Source organism: Macaca mulatta, chromosome 3 (genome assembly GCF_049350105.2).
Source record: "Macaca mulatta isolate MMU2019108-1 chromosome 3, T2T-MMU8v2.0, whole genome shotgun sequence".
In the NCBI taxonomy this organism is placed as follows: Eukaryota; Metazoa; Chordata; class Mammalia; order Primates; family Cercopithecidae; genus Macaca; species Macaca mulatta.
The window spans coordinates 35,691,638-35,707,643 of NC_133408.1; the positions used below are offsets into that span (position 1 = coordinate 35,691,638).

General features: G+C 60.3%; 1 protein-coding gene across 3 annotated transcripts in view; it reads left to right on the plus strand.

Annotated features, from left to right (window-relative positions):
- The window catches only part of ELFN1 (extracellular leucine rich repeat and fibronectin type III domain containing 1), an 82,733-nt gene extending 72,288 nt beyond the window's left edge, over positions 1–10,445 (plus strand). For 2 of the 3 annotated variants that reach the window (XM_015133161.3, XM_015133163.3), the window contains exon 3: positions 6,771–10,445. In XM_015133161.3, the coding sequence (XP_014988647.1) occupies positions 7,065–9,551 (2,487 nt within the window). In that variant the 5' untranslated portion in view covers positions 6,771–7,064 and the 3' untranslated portion in view covers positions 9,552–10,445. 3 annotated transcript variants of the gene reach the window in all.
- Positions 10,446–16,006: the final 5,561 nt, after the last annotated feature.

Sequence of the window (16,006 nt, forward strand, 5' to 3'; positions counted from 1 at the left end):
TTTTGAGTGTTCCCTCCACCTTCAACGTTCCCTGAAATGGCCCGCTCATTCGGTCAGGGGCATTCCCCCTCACCCCACCTCCCGGCAGCCCTGCCCTCCGCGCCTGCTCCTGTTTGAACACCCCTGCTGATGGGGGGCTCACTACCTGTCACAGCCTGTTGGACAGAGCTCTTTAGCAACTGGGTCCCAGGAGTGCTCCTGTTTCCAGAGGCCACTGACTCTGGTTCCTGCCCCTCTCCACCCTCCAGACAGGCCCAGAGCTGAGCACATTCCAGGGTCACCGGGCCTAACATCTGACCCCATTCTCTGTTCTCCCGGCTTCCATGTCTGTCCCCCAGTAAGCACTCTCTGTGAATAGGCTATGCTGGCTGCCCCTTCCAGCTCCCCCCAACCCAGGCGCTGCCTGTGGGAGGCAGGGCTGTCCCGAGATGGAAGCCTGGTAGGCTCAGGCCTGGGACAGGCAGATGCCCCCAGGACAGCCGAGGTCTCCGTGCGACGAGCAGACCTCGCCAGCGGCTGTGAGTGAATGCAGTCGTTCTGGGAGCCCATTTCCCCGAATAGCCCAGGCGACCTTGGCCAGTCCCTTCACTTGAGGGGCTTCCCATCCAGACCACAAAGGGTGCGTGGTCCCGTGTCCCATGGCATGGCCTGTGGTGCTCTCGTGGCTGCCCATGGCCGGGCACGTGGAGGCCTCTCTCCATCTGGGTGAGGGGCATCAGACACTGAAGCTGGTGGGGACATGCATGACCCAGCTGGGTCTGGCCCAAAACTGAGAGGCAGGACCCCCTGTGGGTTAGGGTTAGGATGCCCTAACTCCCTGTGGGCACTTCATATCTTTCCTGAGGGGGTAACAACTCTTATGGGCTTGATCAAATGTGAAAAGGATGGCCAGGCATGATGACACACACCTGTAATCCCAGTGCTTTGGGAAGCTGAGGCAGGAGGATGGCTTGAGTCCAGGAGGTCAAGGCTGCAGTGAGCTGTGATTGCACCACTGCACTCCAGCCTGGGCAACAGAGTGAGACCCATCTCTTTAAAAAAATACAAAAGGAAGCTAATGTTTGTGAGAAACCACAGGCCCATTGGGAGGAGTGGTCCTCACTCCCATTCGACGGAAGAGGAAGCAGAGCTGGCGCATCCCAGCCCGTGCGCAGCGTGGCCCGAGTCTGTCCAGTGCTGGCTGCCAGGCACCGCGCCGGCCCTGGGATGCCACAGTGACCAGGACACACAGCTTCTGCTCTTGCAGTGGCAGGAGCAGCTCCAACATGAATTAAAAGTAAATAACCAAGCACAACATCAGGGAGAGAGAAGTGCCAGGATTTAAGCCAGGTGGGGGCTGAGAGTGAATTCGGGGTGCAGAGCAGGGAGGGTTCTTGAGGTGATGCTGCTGCATCTTGGACTGAACAACAGGAGGGAGCCGGAGCTTCCCAGGTGGAGGGGTGGCTGGTGCAGGGTCTTCAGCCAGGAAGGGGGTGTGCATCGGGGACAGGGAGCGAGAAGGCACGGAGGCGGGTCCGGTGGGCCCTGGAGATCGTGTTTGGAGGCTGGATTCTCCGCCACGCGCGGAGGACTGGATGGCCTCAGGGCTGCGCAGAGGGTGGGGCCGCAGGACTGCCTTGGTGGTTAGCGAGGCTCCCTCTGGCTGTGGAGGGAGAATGGATTTTGGGTGCCAGGAGATGAGGTGGAGCCAAGGGCGTCATCCCTGCCGGAAGTGGATTTGCGCAGTTTGGCCCAGGGCGGTCGTGGTGGGAGTGGAGGGATTCCGGATGCTTCTGCAGGTGGATTAGATGCTACTGGAGTTGGACCAGGTGTGGGGGGAGGAAAGAGAGGAGTCCAGGATGCGGCATCAACTTTAGGTGGAGGAATGCGGTGGATGGTGAGCAGGGAGATGCCAGCAGGGACAAGATCTTGGAGCAGCCACTTAGATGCGACAGGAGAGAATCTTCAAGTCGGGGGCAGCCGAGGGCCTCGAGATAGATTGGGGGTCAGCTGCACAGAGACAAAACCACAGGGCGAGACCCCCTGGGAGTGCTGGGGAGAGGAGGCTGTGAGGACCGAGCCTGGGCTGGAACATGTGGAGTCGGGGTGAAGGTGAAGGAACCTGGATGGAGAGGGTGGCAGCTGGGACGCCGGAGCGGAGAGGGCTGCAGGAGGAAGCCAGCAGCTGCCTGGGCCAAGGGCTGCTGAGAGGCTGAGCAAGACAAAAATGGGCACTGGAAGGGCAGAGGTTGCCAGTGACCTTGGTGAGAACGGCTCAGAGGGCCCGAGGGGGGGACGCTGGACGGGGTGGAGCTGAGGATGGAAGAGGAGGTGAGGGAGGGGAATGGAAACCACTGCCGATCCTTCTGAGAAAACCTGCCACGTTGAGGCAGAGGCTGGAGGGCACGCAGGTCAAGTTGGTTTGTTTTATGGAAGGTTCTAGAACTAGAACCTTCCAATACATCGATACAATGGAACTGTATCGAGTTCCATTACAGCAGCTACTGGCCACATTTCTGGTGTTCCAGAGCCACAGGAGACCTGTGGCCGCCCTGCTGGACAGTGCAAGTACAGAACCTCCATGCATCCAAGAAAGCTGCAGGGGAAGGATGGCATTGCAGAGGGCTGGAGGTATCAGACCCCAGAAGTGCCCATTCCAGAGGGGCCACAGCCTCTGCATCTCCCTGAGGCAGAAGGCCAGGCCCCGGGAGCAGGTGCAGATGGGCTGAGAGGAAGGGGAGCTCCTTTCAGGCAGCGGGGAGCAGCCCTCCTGAGGGCTGCCGTGGGCCTGCTGGCCTCCCTGAGGCCTTGTGGTCCACACCCATGCTAGCCTCTGGGTCTGAGGTTGCAAGTGTGCTGAGGAGGGGAGCAGGGCTGGGCCCGGGTCTGTGCAGGAGAGCAGCGCCCGTGTGGGGTCTCCGCACCTGCCCTCCGTGCCGGCCAGCACTCCTTTCTAGAAACATTGTTTAATGGGTGGATCACAGGATGCGGGGTACAGGGGCAGGTGTGCGTGTGGATCAGCGAGGGCATCAAGAATGACTGAGTGAGCGAGCCCAGCTGGAAAGGGCCTTGGGGGGCCTGTGGTCCGTCCAGAACCTTCCTGGGTGATTCAGCCTTTCCCTGTTTCCTGTGCCAGGTCTACAGCCTCTGCCCTTGGGGGCTCCCAGACCCAGGGCGCCTACTGAACCCTTCCTAGCACAGCACCCATCCAGCCTGTCCCTCTGGCCCCCAACAGGAGGCTGCACAGGGCTGACTCACAGTGTGACCTTGGAGAAGTCCTTCTCTCTCTGTGCCTCAGTTTCCCCACTGGGAAGTGAGCTGCAGAATGAAAACTTCGGGCCCTTTGGCTGGGCGTGGTGGCTCACACCTGTAATTCCAGCACTTTGGGAGGCGGAGGCAGGTGGATCACTTGAGGTCAGGAGTTCGAAACCAGCCTGACCAATATGGTGAAACCCTGTCTCTACTACAAGTACAAAAATTAGCTGGGCGTGGTGGTGGGTGCCTGTAATCCCAGCTATTTGAGAGGCCGAGGCAGGAGAATTGCTTAAACCCGGGAGGCAGAGGTTGCAGTGAGCTGAGATTGCGCCATTGCACTCCAGCCTGGGTGACAGAGCAAGACTCCGTCTCAAAAAAAAAAAAGAAAAGAAGAAAAGAAAAGAAAACTTTGGGGCCCCTCCAAAGCTTGGGGCCATAGAGGGGGCAAAATCCCGTGCCTCCTACGGGGCTGTGGGCCCACCCTTCCTCACTGGCAGGGCGCTGGCCACACGGGGAGTCACACCCACATGCCCTGAAGATCCCCCTGCCCAGGAGACTTGGCAGTGAGGCCAGGCTGGGGGTCGGGGGAGGACTCCCCAAGCCCCTGTAGGTCAGGATCCTGCTCACCTGGACTCTGGGGCAGGGGCCGAACAGGAAGGTGAGGGCTGGACACTGGGCTGGGGATGGCCTCCCTCCCTCATCACATGGGCTGCCCAGCCCGATGGAGGAGGGCTCAGAGCTGGGCGGGGAGGTGAGGCTGTGCTCCCAGCACCACTCCCAAGGAGTCTGATGCACAGATTCTTATACTCACAATGCGGGGAGTGGGGCATGGTGGTAAGGAAAGGGCTGGCAGGGGAGGAACCAGGTGAGCCAGGAAGCAGGAGACAGTGTGGTACTCAGCTGGGCTCTGGAGATGTCAGCCACTGCTGCACACTTAGAGCGTGTTTCCTGCATGCATGCAACATGCCAGACATACAGACCCCCGTGCATGTGTGAACATGAGGAAATCTGGGGGACTCTGAGCTGCACCCGTGACACCCACACCTGCCTCCCCTTATCCCCAGACACACCAGGGCCCCAGGCCTCGCTGCCCAGACAGGGCGCCCTCAGTGACACCTGCTCTGCCTAGTGCCCCAGTGAGCATGGCCTGTGCACTTATGTACACAAGCCCTGTGTACACACCTGTGCACACACATCTGTACACGCACACACGCACGCAACCTGGCACACATGTACGAGGGCTCACGTGTACCAAACACGTGTGTGGGTGGACGTGGGTGTACATGTGTCCACAAACACACATGCACACACACACACATACACACACACACACGTGACCCCCATGAGCACGCAGCCCTCCAGCCCTCAGCTGCCAGGCCCAGGAGAGCCTGGACAGCCCCAGGCCCCAAGCCTCCTCCCTGTGCCTGTGATAAGGGCTTTTAGGCCCTGTAATCCTCCTTACCTTGACTTTGGGTTATTTTGAGCAAGAGATTAAAGGTGATTATGATTGTGGGCTGAGGCGCCACGCTTCCTACATGCTTCCTGCGTGGCCGCTGGCCAGACCCGCCCTTCCGGAGGCTGGGCACAGCCGGACGCCATCCGCCCCATGTCCTCGGCCCGCCCCCGGCCAGCACGCCCCTCTGCCTGAGACCTGGGCCCCCAAGAGACCTGGGAAAGCTAAATCCCAGCACTGGCACAGGTTGTCTGGGCACGGTGGAGGGATGGTGGGGAGGGATGGAGGGGCTGGTGTGGGTGCGGGATGGCAGGTGCACATGGCATGACGGTGACTGAGACAGCGCTGACTCTCCCGTGATGGTGGATTTCACATCCAACCAGACCACGTGGGGACCCCATTTTCCCGACCCAAGCAGCCCCCGGAGCCATTTTTGAGTGGGCCTAGTCAGGTCCCACCCGGCTGAGCTGGGTGTCCCCTGGCCACTCCAGGCCAAGCCCTGGGTTAGCTCCCCGAGGCCTGCTAGGACCTCGCTACAGCTCCCGTGCCGTCTGACTTCTCCTCTTTAAATCAGAAATAGACTCTTCTCCAGAAGCTGGAACAAAATTGTTCTTTATGAAGTTTCCAAAGGGAGGAAAAAACCCATTTTACATCATTATATTTTTTTTCTCTAATTTAAACCGCTTCAGTGCAGACTAGTTGCAAACGTCAATATCAGTGAAATACACTCAGCTGGATGCGCGCCAGGCCACGGCTCGGTGACAGAGGCCGGCTGTAAATCCACATACTAACAAGCAAACACACACCCATTTCTCTATCCTGCAGGGGAGACACAGGCGGCCAGGAGGTGAGGCTGCACACCAGGGGGGGCCCCCTTGTCTCGAAGGCAGTGGTGGGGGGTCCGTGGGGGAGCAGGAGCCCAGCGGCGTGCCTCGCTCCCCAGACGTACCTCCAGCCCCATCTGCAGGGTGCTTCCTACCTGGGGCTTCCTCCTCTATGGCTTGGTCCCTACATCCTCTGTGTCCAGGCTCAGCAGACACTAGGGAGATAGAGGAGGCACCGTCCTGCCTGGAGACCCTCGGGGTCCAGTGGAGGCTGAGGAATAGAGCAGAGGACCCCGTATGGTGGCAGGGAGGATGGTGGGAGAGGCATCCGGCTCCCCCAGGGGCCTCAGAGCTGTCCCTCTCCCAGCCTGGGGAGGATGAGCAGAGCCTGGAAATTCTCGGCGGAGCAAGCGGTTCCCTTCCTTCCAGAAGGGAGGTGGCCACACTCCACCAAGGTGAGGTGCAGACAGTGCCAAGTCCCAGTGCCGTGTAGACACCCTCAGAGACCATCCAGCTGGCTCATTTGGGGAAACTGAGGCCCAGAGGGGGCACAGCATGCCGGGGACACAGGGCAGGCGAGCTCAGACCGAGACCTGGTAGACACGAGTCCCGGGACAGGCCGGAATACCTCCCGGTGCCTCCCTCCCAGAGGGCTGGAGCGGAGCCCGCACCCTGGAAGGATTCTGTGCCGTGAGCTGGGGACCCTGCGGTGGGTGCACAGGGCAGCTCCTACAGGCGGCTCCAGGGGCATTGCGGCCGGGCCTCCTGGGAGCAGAAGCGGCAGGCGACGGGCACCGTGCCCAGTGGGGGCCTTCACACGCGCATCCCTGGCCGCAGCCAGCCGGCAGAAGCCCCGTCACTCCTTAGCCAAGCGACTTTAGGTCCCAGTCCCCTGCCTCAGTTTCCTCATCCGACCAGGGTTGTGCCGAGAGTGAAATGGGCTTCAGGGGGTCTCAATTCTGGGCTGTCAGTACCTTGGAGCCCGGCCAAGCAGGTAGTGCCCCATCCATTTTGCAGATGAGGAAACTGAGGCCCAAGAGCCGAGGAGACCCCTCCACGGGAGGGTGAAGCATTTCCTCCCTTATCCTGACCCGTCTCAGGACCCCCCAGGGGCTTCTGAGGAAGGGGCTTCTGTTTTCTTCTGTGTTTTACAGAAGAGGCCAGGGGGCTCAGCGGAGCAGGGACTCAGCCCACGTTCAGATGCGCTGCTGTGAGATGCTGGCCATCCCCTGACCGCTGTCTTCTCTTCTGTCTTGCAGCAGGAACGTCGGAGCAGGAGGAGCCAGTGGAGCCGTCAGGACACCCAGGCCCATGGGGCAGGAGGCCTCGGTCACCGCAGGACTGGGGCGGAAGACGAGAGACAGCCGGCCGTGAGGGAGGCACCCTCCCTCCCCGCGCTTACGTCACGTGGCCATGCAGTTTGGGACAGGACACCCCTGAGAGTGCAGGCACCTCCCCCTCCCGCCCCTCCATCCCTCTGGGGGCTGCCGCCTGGCCCCCCCACCTGGTCCCCCTGGGCAGGCTGAGTTGGGGCTCCCTGCAGGGCGGTCCCGATGGCCGGGTGTGGGTGGGGCGCGCTGTGGGTGTGTGTGGCAGCCGCCACCCTGCTGCACGCAGGCGGCCTGGCCCGCGGGGACTGCTGGCTGATCGAGGGTGACAAGGGCTTCGTGTGGCTGGCCATCTGCAGCCAGAATCAGCCGCCCTACGAGGCCATCCCACAGCAGATCAACAACACCATCGTGGACCTGCGGCTCAACGAGAACCGTATCCGCAGCGTGCAGTACGCCTCGCTCAGCCGCTTCGGCAACCTCACGTACCTCAACCTCACCAAGAACGAGATCGGCTACATCGAGGACGGTGCCTTCTCGGGCCAGTTCAACCTGCAGGTGCTGCAGCTGGGCTACAACCGGCTGCGCAACCTCACGGAGGGCATGCTGCGCGGCCTGGGCAAGCTGGAGTACCTGTACCTGCAGGCCAACCTCATCGAGGTGGTCATGGCCAGCAGCTTCTGGGAGTGCCCCAACATTGTCAACATCGACCTGTCCATGAACCGCATCCAGCAGCTCAACAGCGGCACCTTCGCCGGCCTGGCCAAGCTGTCGGTGTGCGAACTCTACAGCAATCCCTTCTACTGCTCCTGTGAACTGCTGGGCTTCCTGCGCTGGCTGGCCGCCTTCACCAATGCCACGCAGACCTACGACCGCATGCAGTGCGAGTCACCGCCCGTCTACTCCGGATACTACCTCCTGGGCCAGGGCCGCCGCGGCCACCGCAGCATCCTCAGCAAACTGCAGTCAGTCTGCACCGAGGACTCGTACGCGGCTGAGGTGGTCGGGCCCCCACGCCCGGCACCCGGGCGCTCACAGCCGGGCCGCTCCCCGCCGCCCCCACCTCCTCCAGAGCCCAGTGACACACCCTGTGCCGATGATGAGTGCTTCTCCGGGGATGGCACCACGCCACTGGTGGCCCTGCCCACACTGGCCACGCAGGCCGAGGCTCGCCCCCTCATCAAGGTCAAGCAGCTCACCCAGAACTCGGCCACCATCACTGTCCAGCTGCCCAGCCCATTCCACCGGATGTACACCCTGGAGCATTTCAACAACAGCAAGGCCTCCACCGTGTCCAGGCTGACCAAGGCCCAGGAGGAGATCCGCCTGACCAACCTGTTCACGCTCACCAACTACACCTACTGTGTGGTGTCCACCAGCGCCGGGCTGCGCCACAACCACACCTGCCTCACCATCTGCTTGCCCCGGCTGCCCAGCCCGCCCGGCCCGGTGCCCAGCCCCTCCACGGCCACCCACTACATCATGACCATCCTGGGCTGCCTCTTCGGCATGGTGCTGGTGCTGGGTGCCGTCTACTACTGCCTGCGCAGGCGGCGGCGCCAGGAGGAGAAGCACAAGAAGGCCGCCTCTGCTGCCGCAGCTGGCAGCCTCAAGAAGACCATCATCGAGCTCAAGTATGGGCCGGAGCTGGAGGCGCCCGGCCTGGCCCCGCTGTCCCAGGGCCCGCTGCTGGGCCCCGAGGCCGTGACGCGCATCCCTTACCTGCCTGTGGCTGGCGAGGTGGAGCAGTACAAGCTGGTGGAGAGCGCGGACACCCCCAAGGCCAGCAAGGGCAGCTACATGGAGGTTCGAACCGGGGACCCTCCGGAACGCAGGGACTGTGAGCTGGGCCGGCCGGGGCCTGACAGCCAGAGCTCAGTGGCCGAGATCTCCACCATCGCCAAGGAGGTGGACAAGGTCAACCAGATCATCAACAACTGCATCGACGCGCTCAAGTCCGAGTCCACTTCCTTCCAGGGCGTCAAGTCGGGGCCCGTGTCCGCCGCCGAGCCGCCGCTGGTGCTGCTGTCCGAGCCGCTGGCCGCCAAGCATGGCTTCCTGGCGCCCGGGTACAAGGACGCCTTCGGCCACAGCCTGCAGCGGCACCACAGCGTGGAGGCGGCCGGGCCCCCTCGTGCCAGCGCCTCGTCCGGCAGCTCCGCGCGCAGCCCCCGCGCCTTCCGAGCCGAGGCTGTTGGGGTGCACAAGGCCGCGGCCGCCGAGGCCAAGTACATCGAGAAGGGCTCCCCCGCGGCCGACGCCATCCTCACTGTGACGCCCGCGGCCGCTGTGCTGCGGGCCGAGGCCGAGAAGGGTCGCCAGTACGGCGAGCACCGGCACTCGTACCCCGGCTCCCACCCGGCCGAGCCACCTGCGCCCCCCGGGCCACCGCCGCCGCCTGCGCACGAGGGTCTGGGGCGCAAGGCGTCCATCCTGGAGCCGCTCACCCGGCCGCGGCCCCGCGACCTCGCCTACTCGCAGCTGTCCCCGCAGTACCACAGCCTGAGCTACTCCTCCAGCCCCGAGTACACCTGCCGGGCCTCCCAGAGCATCTGGGAGCGCTTCAGACTGAGCCGCCGGCGGCACAAGGAGGAAGAGGAGTTCATGGCCGCAGGCCATGCGCTGCGCAAGAAGGTTCAGTTCGCCAAAGACGAGGATCTGCACGACATCCTGGACTACTGGAAGGGCGTGTCGGCCCAGCACAAGTCCTGAGCCCGCCCCCCCCAAGACCCGCGATGCCCACTGGACCAAAAAGGATGCAGGATCCACCCAGAGACTCACACGCACAACACCACAGCATCCAACACACGCACACCACCACAGCAACTGTGACAGCCGGGGGGCCCTGCAGAGGCGAGGGGGGCGCGGGCGGGGACAGACAAGGGAGACACGTCCCGAGCTCCTGTGGCTGGTCCTGGGATGCGCTCGCCGCCCTGGGTGGTACGTGTCCACACACACACACACACACACACACACACACACACACACACACACGAGGGACTTCGGAAAACTGTGTCTTAGGGATGGGGGGTGGGGGTGGGGATTTTTTTCATTATCTTTCCTCTTTTGAGTCTTCTCTGCCTTTTCTTTTCCTCTCTCTTTATTTTCTTCCTTTTATAAAAAAATAAAATAAAATACAAGTTCTTTTAAAAAAGACATAAAACGCCGTCCGTGGGGGGTGTGGCCGGCGTGGCCACCTCGTGGCCCCTCGTGTGATCTCCTCGGTCCGTGGTTTTCTGTGGATTCTCTGTCCAGTCTGTCTCTTCGTTGCCGCCTCTGGAGTCCACCGTAGAAGGGCAGAGTGAATGCCGGCGGCCAGGTGGCCTCTGGGACAGGTCCTGGAGCCCTGCTGGACTCAGGGTGGGTGGAGGCTGTGCCTGTGGACGGCCGGGGTGGCCGGAAGGGCCGAGGGCTGGGAGACACGTCCCCCAGCCCAGCCCCCGTGTACACTGTAGTCGTTCTATTGTACAGAAAAAATATTTCTATATTTGCAATGTTTGCTGTAAAATGAGAAAGAAAAAAAGACTATGTCTACTAAAAAAAAAAAAAACAAAAAAAAGATTATGTCTACTTAAAAAAAAAATCTGCAAAGGAAAAGAAGTCAAATGCTTGTTTGTCCTGGGTTTTTACTGTGGGTTTCAGGGAAAGAGTTGAGGGTTTTTTACGTCCCGTTTTTGGGGGTGGTTGTACTGATTTTGGCCTTGGGGTGAGGACATGCTGTGCTCTCTTGGCGAGAGCATGGTGTGACCAGGGGGGTGCACGTGGGAACCCTTGGGAGATGGGCGGCCCACACTGGGCTGGAGCGTGTCTGAGAGCCAGTGTGGACAGGGACAGGGCAGGCAGGAGCCGAGCTCAGGTGGCAGCAGGAGGATGGGCGGGAGCAGGGTCTTGGCGTGGTGGATCTGAGGTGCGGGGCCGTTTCTGTGTGTGTCTGGCTGTGCGTGCCAGCGGGGTGTGTGCAGAACCCAGCAGCTGAGGGGTTGTGAGTGGGCCTGGGACGCCCAGAGGCTCTTGAGTGAGGTTCTGGGTGAGTCGATGGTGTGGGTTTGCATGTGAGTGAGTGTGAGCGTGAGGTGGTTGGAGGGTGCGTCTGTGTGAGGGTGGGCTCCCCTGCCGTCACCAGAGCCCCAGCTACAGGAGGTGCCCAGAGACCCCTAATTCTGCGGGGGTCTCTCAGGATGCTGAGCCCAGAGCCAGACCCTGCACTGCAGCCCCTCCCCACGCATCTCACCCACCACCCCTCCCCCAGACAGCCCGCCCTTGTGTGGCCCCTGTGCTGAGTGAATAAGAGGCTGGGGTCCACGTGGGACAAGCACCAGCTTGTTCAGCATCCCCGGGGGAGGGTGGAGAGAGTCCCTGGCTTCCTGCTGCCCAGAGCACGGGGTGCCCCTCATTCCACCTACAGGAGCCAGAGCGAGAGTCTGAGGAAGAGACTCCACTCCCCGGCCCTTGAATCCACCTGCCAGCTGAGTGGGGGTCTTGTACCCAACCCAGGGAAACCGCCCCCAGCCCTGCACCCCACGCAGAGCTGCCTTTCTGCTCAGAGGGAGGGCCCTGCTGGGAAGGGGACTGCCTCGCCCTGGGCCCTTCCCTCCCACATGGCCCCGGGGTCCAGACACCTGCCTGATGCTGGGACTGGGAGTCAAAGCTCCCTGTCACCCCTCCCTGCCTGCCTGGACAGCCCCTCCCCTCTCCTTCCTAAAGTCCCGGCTGCTGAGCCCCCACCCCACCCCTCCATCAAGGGCAGACCCACCCCCAGTCTGAACTCTGGCACAGACCCAGGGAGGCAGGAGGCTGCGGCTAGAGCCAGGTCCCAGAGGCAATGGGAACCCAGGAGACTCCAGGGCAGGAACTGGAGGGATAGAAGCTGGTTTTCAGGCTCAGACAGGTCCCAAGAAGGGACCCAGTCTCAGCCTGACCCAGTGGGGGACAAGGAGGGAGGGAGGAAGGGCCAGTGGGGGTAGGAGCAGGGGCAGCCTCTGCTTGCATGCCCTCGGTGACAGGAAGCTCACCCCTCTCCTCTGTCGCTGTCTCCAGCTTTTGGGACCTTCCTTAGAGCAGAAGCCCAGGGGCCCGTCCCCCAGAGGCCACAGAACTGAGGGCCCATCTGTCCCTTCCAGGTTAGCCAGCCTGGTCCTGCCACCTGCACTCAGGTCACCCCACCAAGGTCCTGGGAGTGTGAGGCCTACTCTGGGGGTGCACGCCCAGGTGGGCTCCACGGGCACCATGTGACTCAGCCCTCCAAAGGGAGCCATTTCTGAGGACGCTGCGTCACCAGCTCTTCCCCATTTGACCCAAGGTTTCCGGTCAACCTGAGGCTCCCAGCCCTGGGCAGTTCCCCATCCTCCATGAGGGGTCCCGGGATGGCATGGGAGACTGCTGGAGACCACAAGGCCAGGCCCAGGGGAGAGGAGCAGGTACCAGGAGCGGGATCCAGGGCTGACGGGTAGAGGCCCAGCGAGGGCCCCGGCATGCCCAAGGTCACACAGCAACTCGATGACTGTCTGGTCATGGGACAGAGAGGCGGCCAGGCCTTCTCAGCCCGACGCTCCCCTTCACCGAGGAGCAAAGATGGGCTATTTATAGGGAATGCGGGAGAAGGGCAGACACCAAAGAGAGGCACCTGCCTTGGGGACACCCGGCAGCTGGCCAGGAAGGGCGGGTGTGTGGGAGGGCAGGTGCCCAGGGAGAGTCAAGGGCCCACAGAGGAACAAGGGAAAATGGCAAGTGGTGAGATGCACGGTCCTCAGCAGCCGGGACACCCAGCCTGGGAGCTCAGGCCTCCTGGGAGCCGTGCGGCTTGGCCCCGAGTGTTTGCGAAAGCTCAGCCAGTCCTGGGACAAAGAGCCCCGAGTTCCCATGCCCTTGCTTGAAGGTGTCATGGTGGGGGTGACAGGATGTAAGCAGGAGGAGACACACACTTATGAAGCGCCTACTGTGTGCAGGGCTCTGTGCCAAGCTCTGTGTGGGCACAGGGAGGAGCCCAGCCTAGTCCCGGCCCCCGGGGAGCTCACAGACTGGTGGAACACTCAGTGCGGAGGGGGGTGACCCTGCTCAGGGCAGCAGGGGAGGCACTGGAGGTCCAGGAAGGATGGGAACTCCCCACTGGGAAGAGCCGGGAGGGCTTCCTGGAAGGGGTGGTATTTGGTTTGGGTGAGAAAGTGGGTGGAGGCTGCCAAGGTGAGAGGGGTTGGTGCCCTGTGGGCTCAGAGCTGGGCTCAGGAGCAGGAGGAAACCTTCTGGAGCCAGCCTTGCCCTGCAGCTGGGATGGGTGCCCAGCTTCCGAGGGGCAGCTGGAGGGCAGCTATTGCTCATGTATGAGACAAGGGCTAAGCCACAGTGAGGGTTCAGGCCCAGGCCGTACCCCAGGACTGTGTGACCACAGCAAGCCACTGGCCCTCTCTGCCTCAGTCTCCTCGTTTGTCCAGCGGGGGATGCCAACGCCTGCCCCTCCTGCAGTGCACTGGTTATCCATTGCCGTTTTCATGCTGCCTAACCCACAACCACAGCACGGCATGGCCCCTCGGGGGGCGGCTGGCAAGGGGGCACACTCTCATGTTGGGGGCACAGGGAGGAACGGGTTCTTCCCCACAGTCTCCCATCCTCCATCGAGCCAGCACAGGCCGGTTCTTGTGGCGATAGCCAAGGGAGCAAACCCCAGGGTCACATCTGCTGGCATCCCACAGGCCAGGGTGAGCCACAGGGCGGAGCTCAGAGGAAAAGCGTGGACAGGGCACCCCAGCCCGGGGGCCCGTGGCCAAGGCTGCAGACACGGAGGGCAAAGATGGGGTGGGGCCTCTATGCACCGAGGCCAAAGGCATGGCTGAGTCCAGGTGTCCCTCCCTGGGGCAGAGGGCAGAGCCGGAAGAGCAGAAAACCCAAGGCCCCAGGTCTCTGCCACCCATGCATTCGCTTAGCACACAAACGGAGAGAGCCTGCTGTGTACCAGACACGCTGCCTGCCCCTCCTCACCGAGAACATGTCAGCCACGGTGGCCTACTGTGTACTAGACATGCTGTCTGCCCCCCTCTCCACCAAGAACGTGTCAGCCATGGTCCCAACAGGAAAGAGCAGAGACCCCAAAGTAGAATCCTTCAAGGGGTTGCCTACGAAGGGGCCATTTCCAGGGACACCAAGCTGACGGCACACCTTGGCCCCCTGGGAGAGGGGGAGGAGGAGAACCCCCGAACCCGGAGGGAGAGAGAGGTGCAGGGAAGCCCACGGAGCCCTGGAGAGGGACCTCAGGGGAAGTTCCCAGTGGGCCTGGGCAGCCTTGCAGGAGGACTGGGGACACGTGCCCACCCCGGCTCCTCCCCCAATCTCCCTCCCATCCCCTGCTGGGCTCCCTGCTGGCTGCATGGCCAGGACGCCAGGGAACCCACGATGGGGTGCACAAGGTTCAGTCCACAGTTCAGAGACAACCTGGAGTGGGCGATGGGGGAGGCTGACCAGGGGGCAGCCACAGAGCAGGGGACATCATCTCCACTGGGGACAGGGAGGCTTTAGAGGAGGTGATCGCTCAAGACCCTGAAGGTGGCCAGGCACCGTGGCTCATGCCTGTAATCCCAGCACTTTGGGAGGCCAAGGCAGGCAGATGACCTGAGGTCAGGAGTTCAAGACCAGCCTGACCAACATGGTGAAACCCCATCTACATCACTGTGGTACATAGTACATCATTGTGTACTAAAAATACACAAATCAGCCTGGTGTGGTGGCGGGCGCCTGTAATTCCAGCTACTTGGGAGGCTGAGGCAGGAGAATTGCTTGAACCCGGGAGGTGGAGGTTGTAGTGAGCCGAGATCGCGCCACTGCACTCCAGCCTAGTGACAGAGCGAGACTCCGTCTCACCAAAAAAAAAAACAAAAAACAAAAAACAAAAAAACACACACATACAAAAAAAGTAAACAAAACAACAAAAAACAGACAAACAAAAAGACCCTGAAGGACAAACAGGAACTGGCGTGGCAGAGACAAGGCGGTGGGGACAGGGAGCGGACTTCCATCCAGAGAGGATGGCAGGGGCCAAGGTGCAGACAGCACAGACCCCTGAGCCCACCCAGAGGGGCCACCATGGGGCAGTGAGGGGGCCTGGTCTGCTGAGACTAGGGACAGGGTGGAGCCAGGCTCAGTGGCCTGCTTTGCAAGTGTGAAGAAACGACAGTAGGGCTCTGGGCATAGGGAGCCATTGACAGTTTTCTATTCTATTCTATTCTATTCTATTCTATTCTATTCTATTCTATTCTATTCTATTCTATTCTATTCTACTCTGTTCTGTTCTGTTCTGTTCTATTCTATTCTATTCTATTATACTCTACTCTATTCTACTCTACTCTGTTCTATTCTATTCTATTCTATTCTACTCTACTCTGTTCTGTTCTGTTCTATTCTATTCTATTCTGTTCTATTCTATTCTATTATACTCTATTCTATTATACTCTATTCTATTCTATTCTGTTCTATTCTATTCTATTCTATTATACTCTATTCTATTCTGTTCTATTCTATTCTATTCTATCACACTCTACTCTATTCTATTCTGTTCTATTCTATTCTATTCTATTCTATTCTATTCTATTCTATTCTATTCTATTCTATTCTATCATACTCTACTCTACTCTATTCTATTCTATTCTATTCTATTCTATTCTATTCTATTCTATTCTATTCTATTCAGACAGGGTCTTGCTCTGTTGCCCAGGCTGGAATGCAGTAGCACCATCATGACTCACTGCAGCCTCAAATTCCTGGGCTCAGGTGATCCTCCTATCTCAGCCTCCCAAGTAGCTGGGACCACAGGTTCGCACCACCACACCTGGCTATTTTTTGTTTGTTTGTTTTTTTGTTTGTTTGTTTGTTCTGTAGAGATGGCAGTTTGTTATGTTGCCCAGGCTGGTCTTGAACTCCTGGACTCAAGTGATCCACCCGCCTTGACCTCCCAAAGTATTGGGATTACAGGTGTGAGCTGCCTCACCCAGCCAGTATGTTAAAGAATAATAACTTTTATTGATGTTTTTCTTATCTCAAAAGTAATCCTTTTGCTACATAAACTTTAGAAAACAAAGGAGGAAACAGAAGTCATTTGCTCTCCCCACCCCAAGCTCACCATGGGAATATATCAGTATCTGCCTTTCTAGCCCTTTCTCTCTAAAAATGCAGCGGGCTTGACA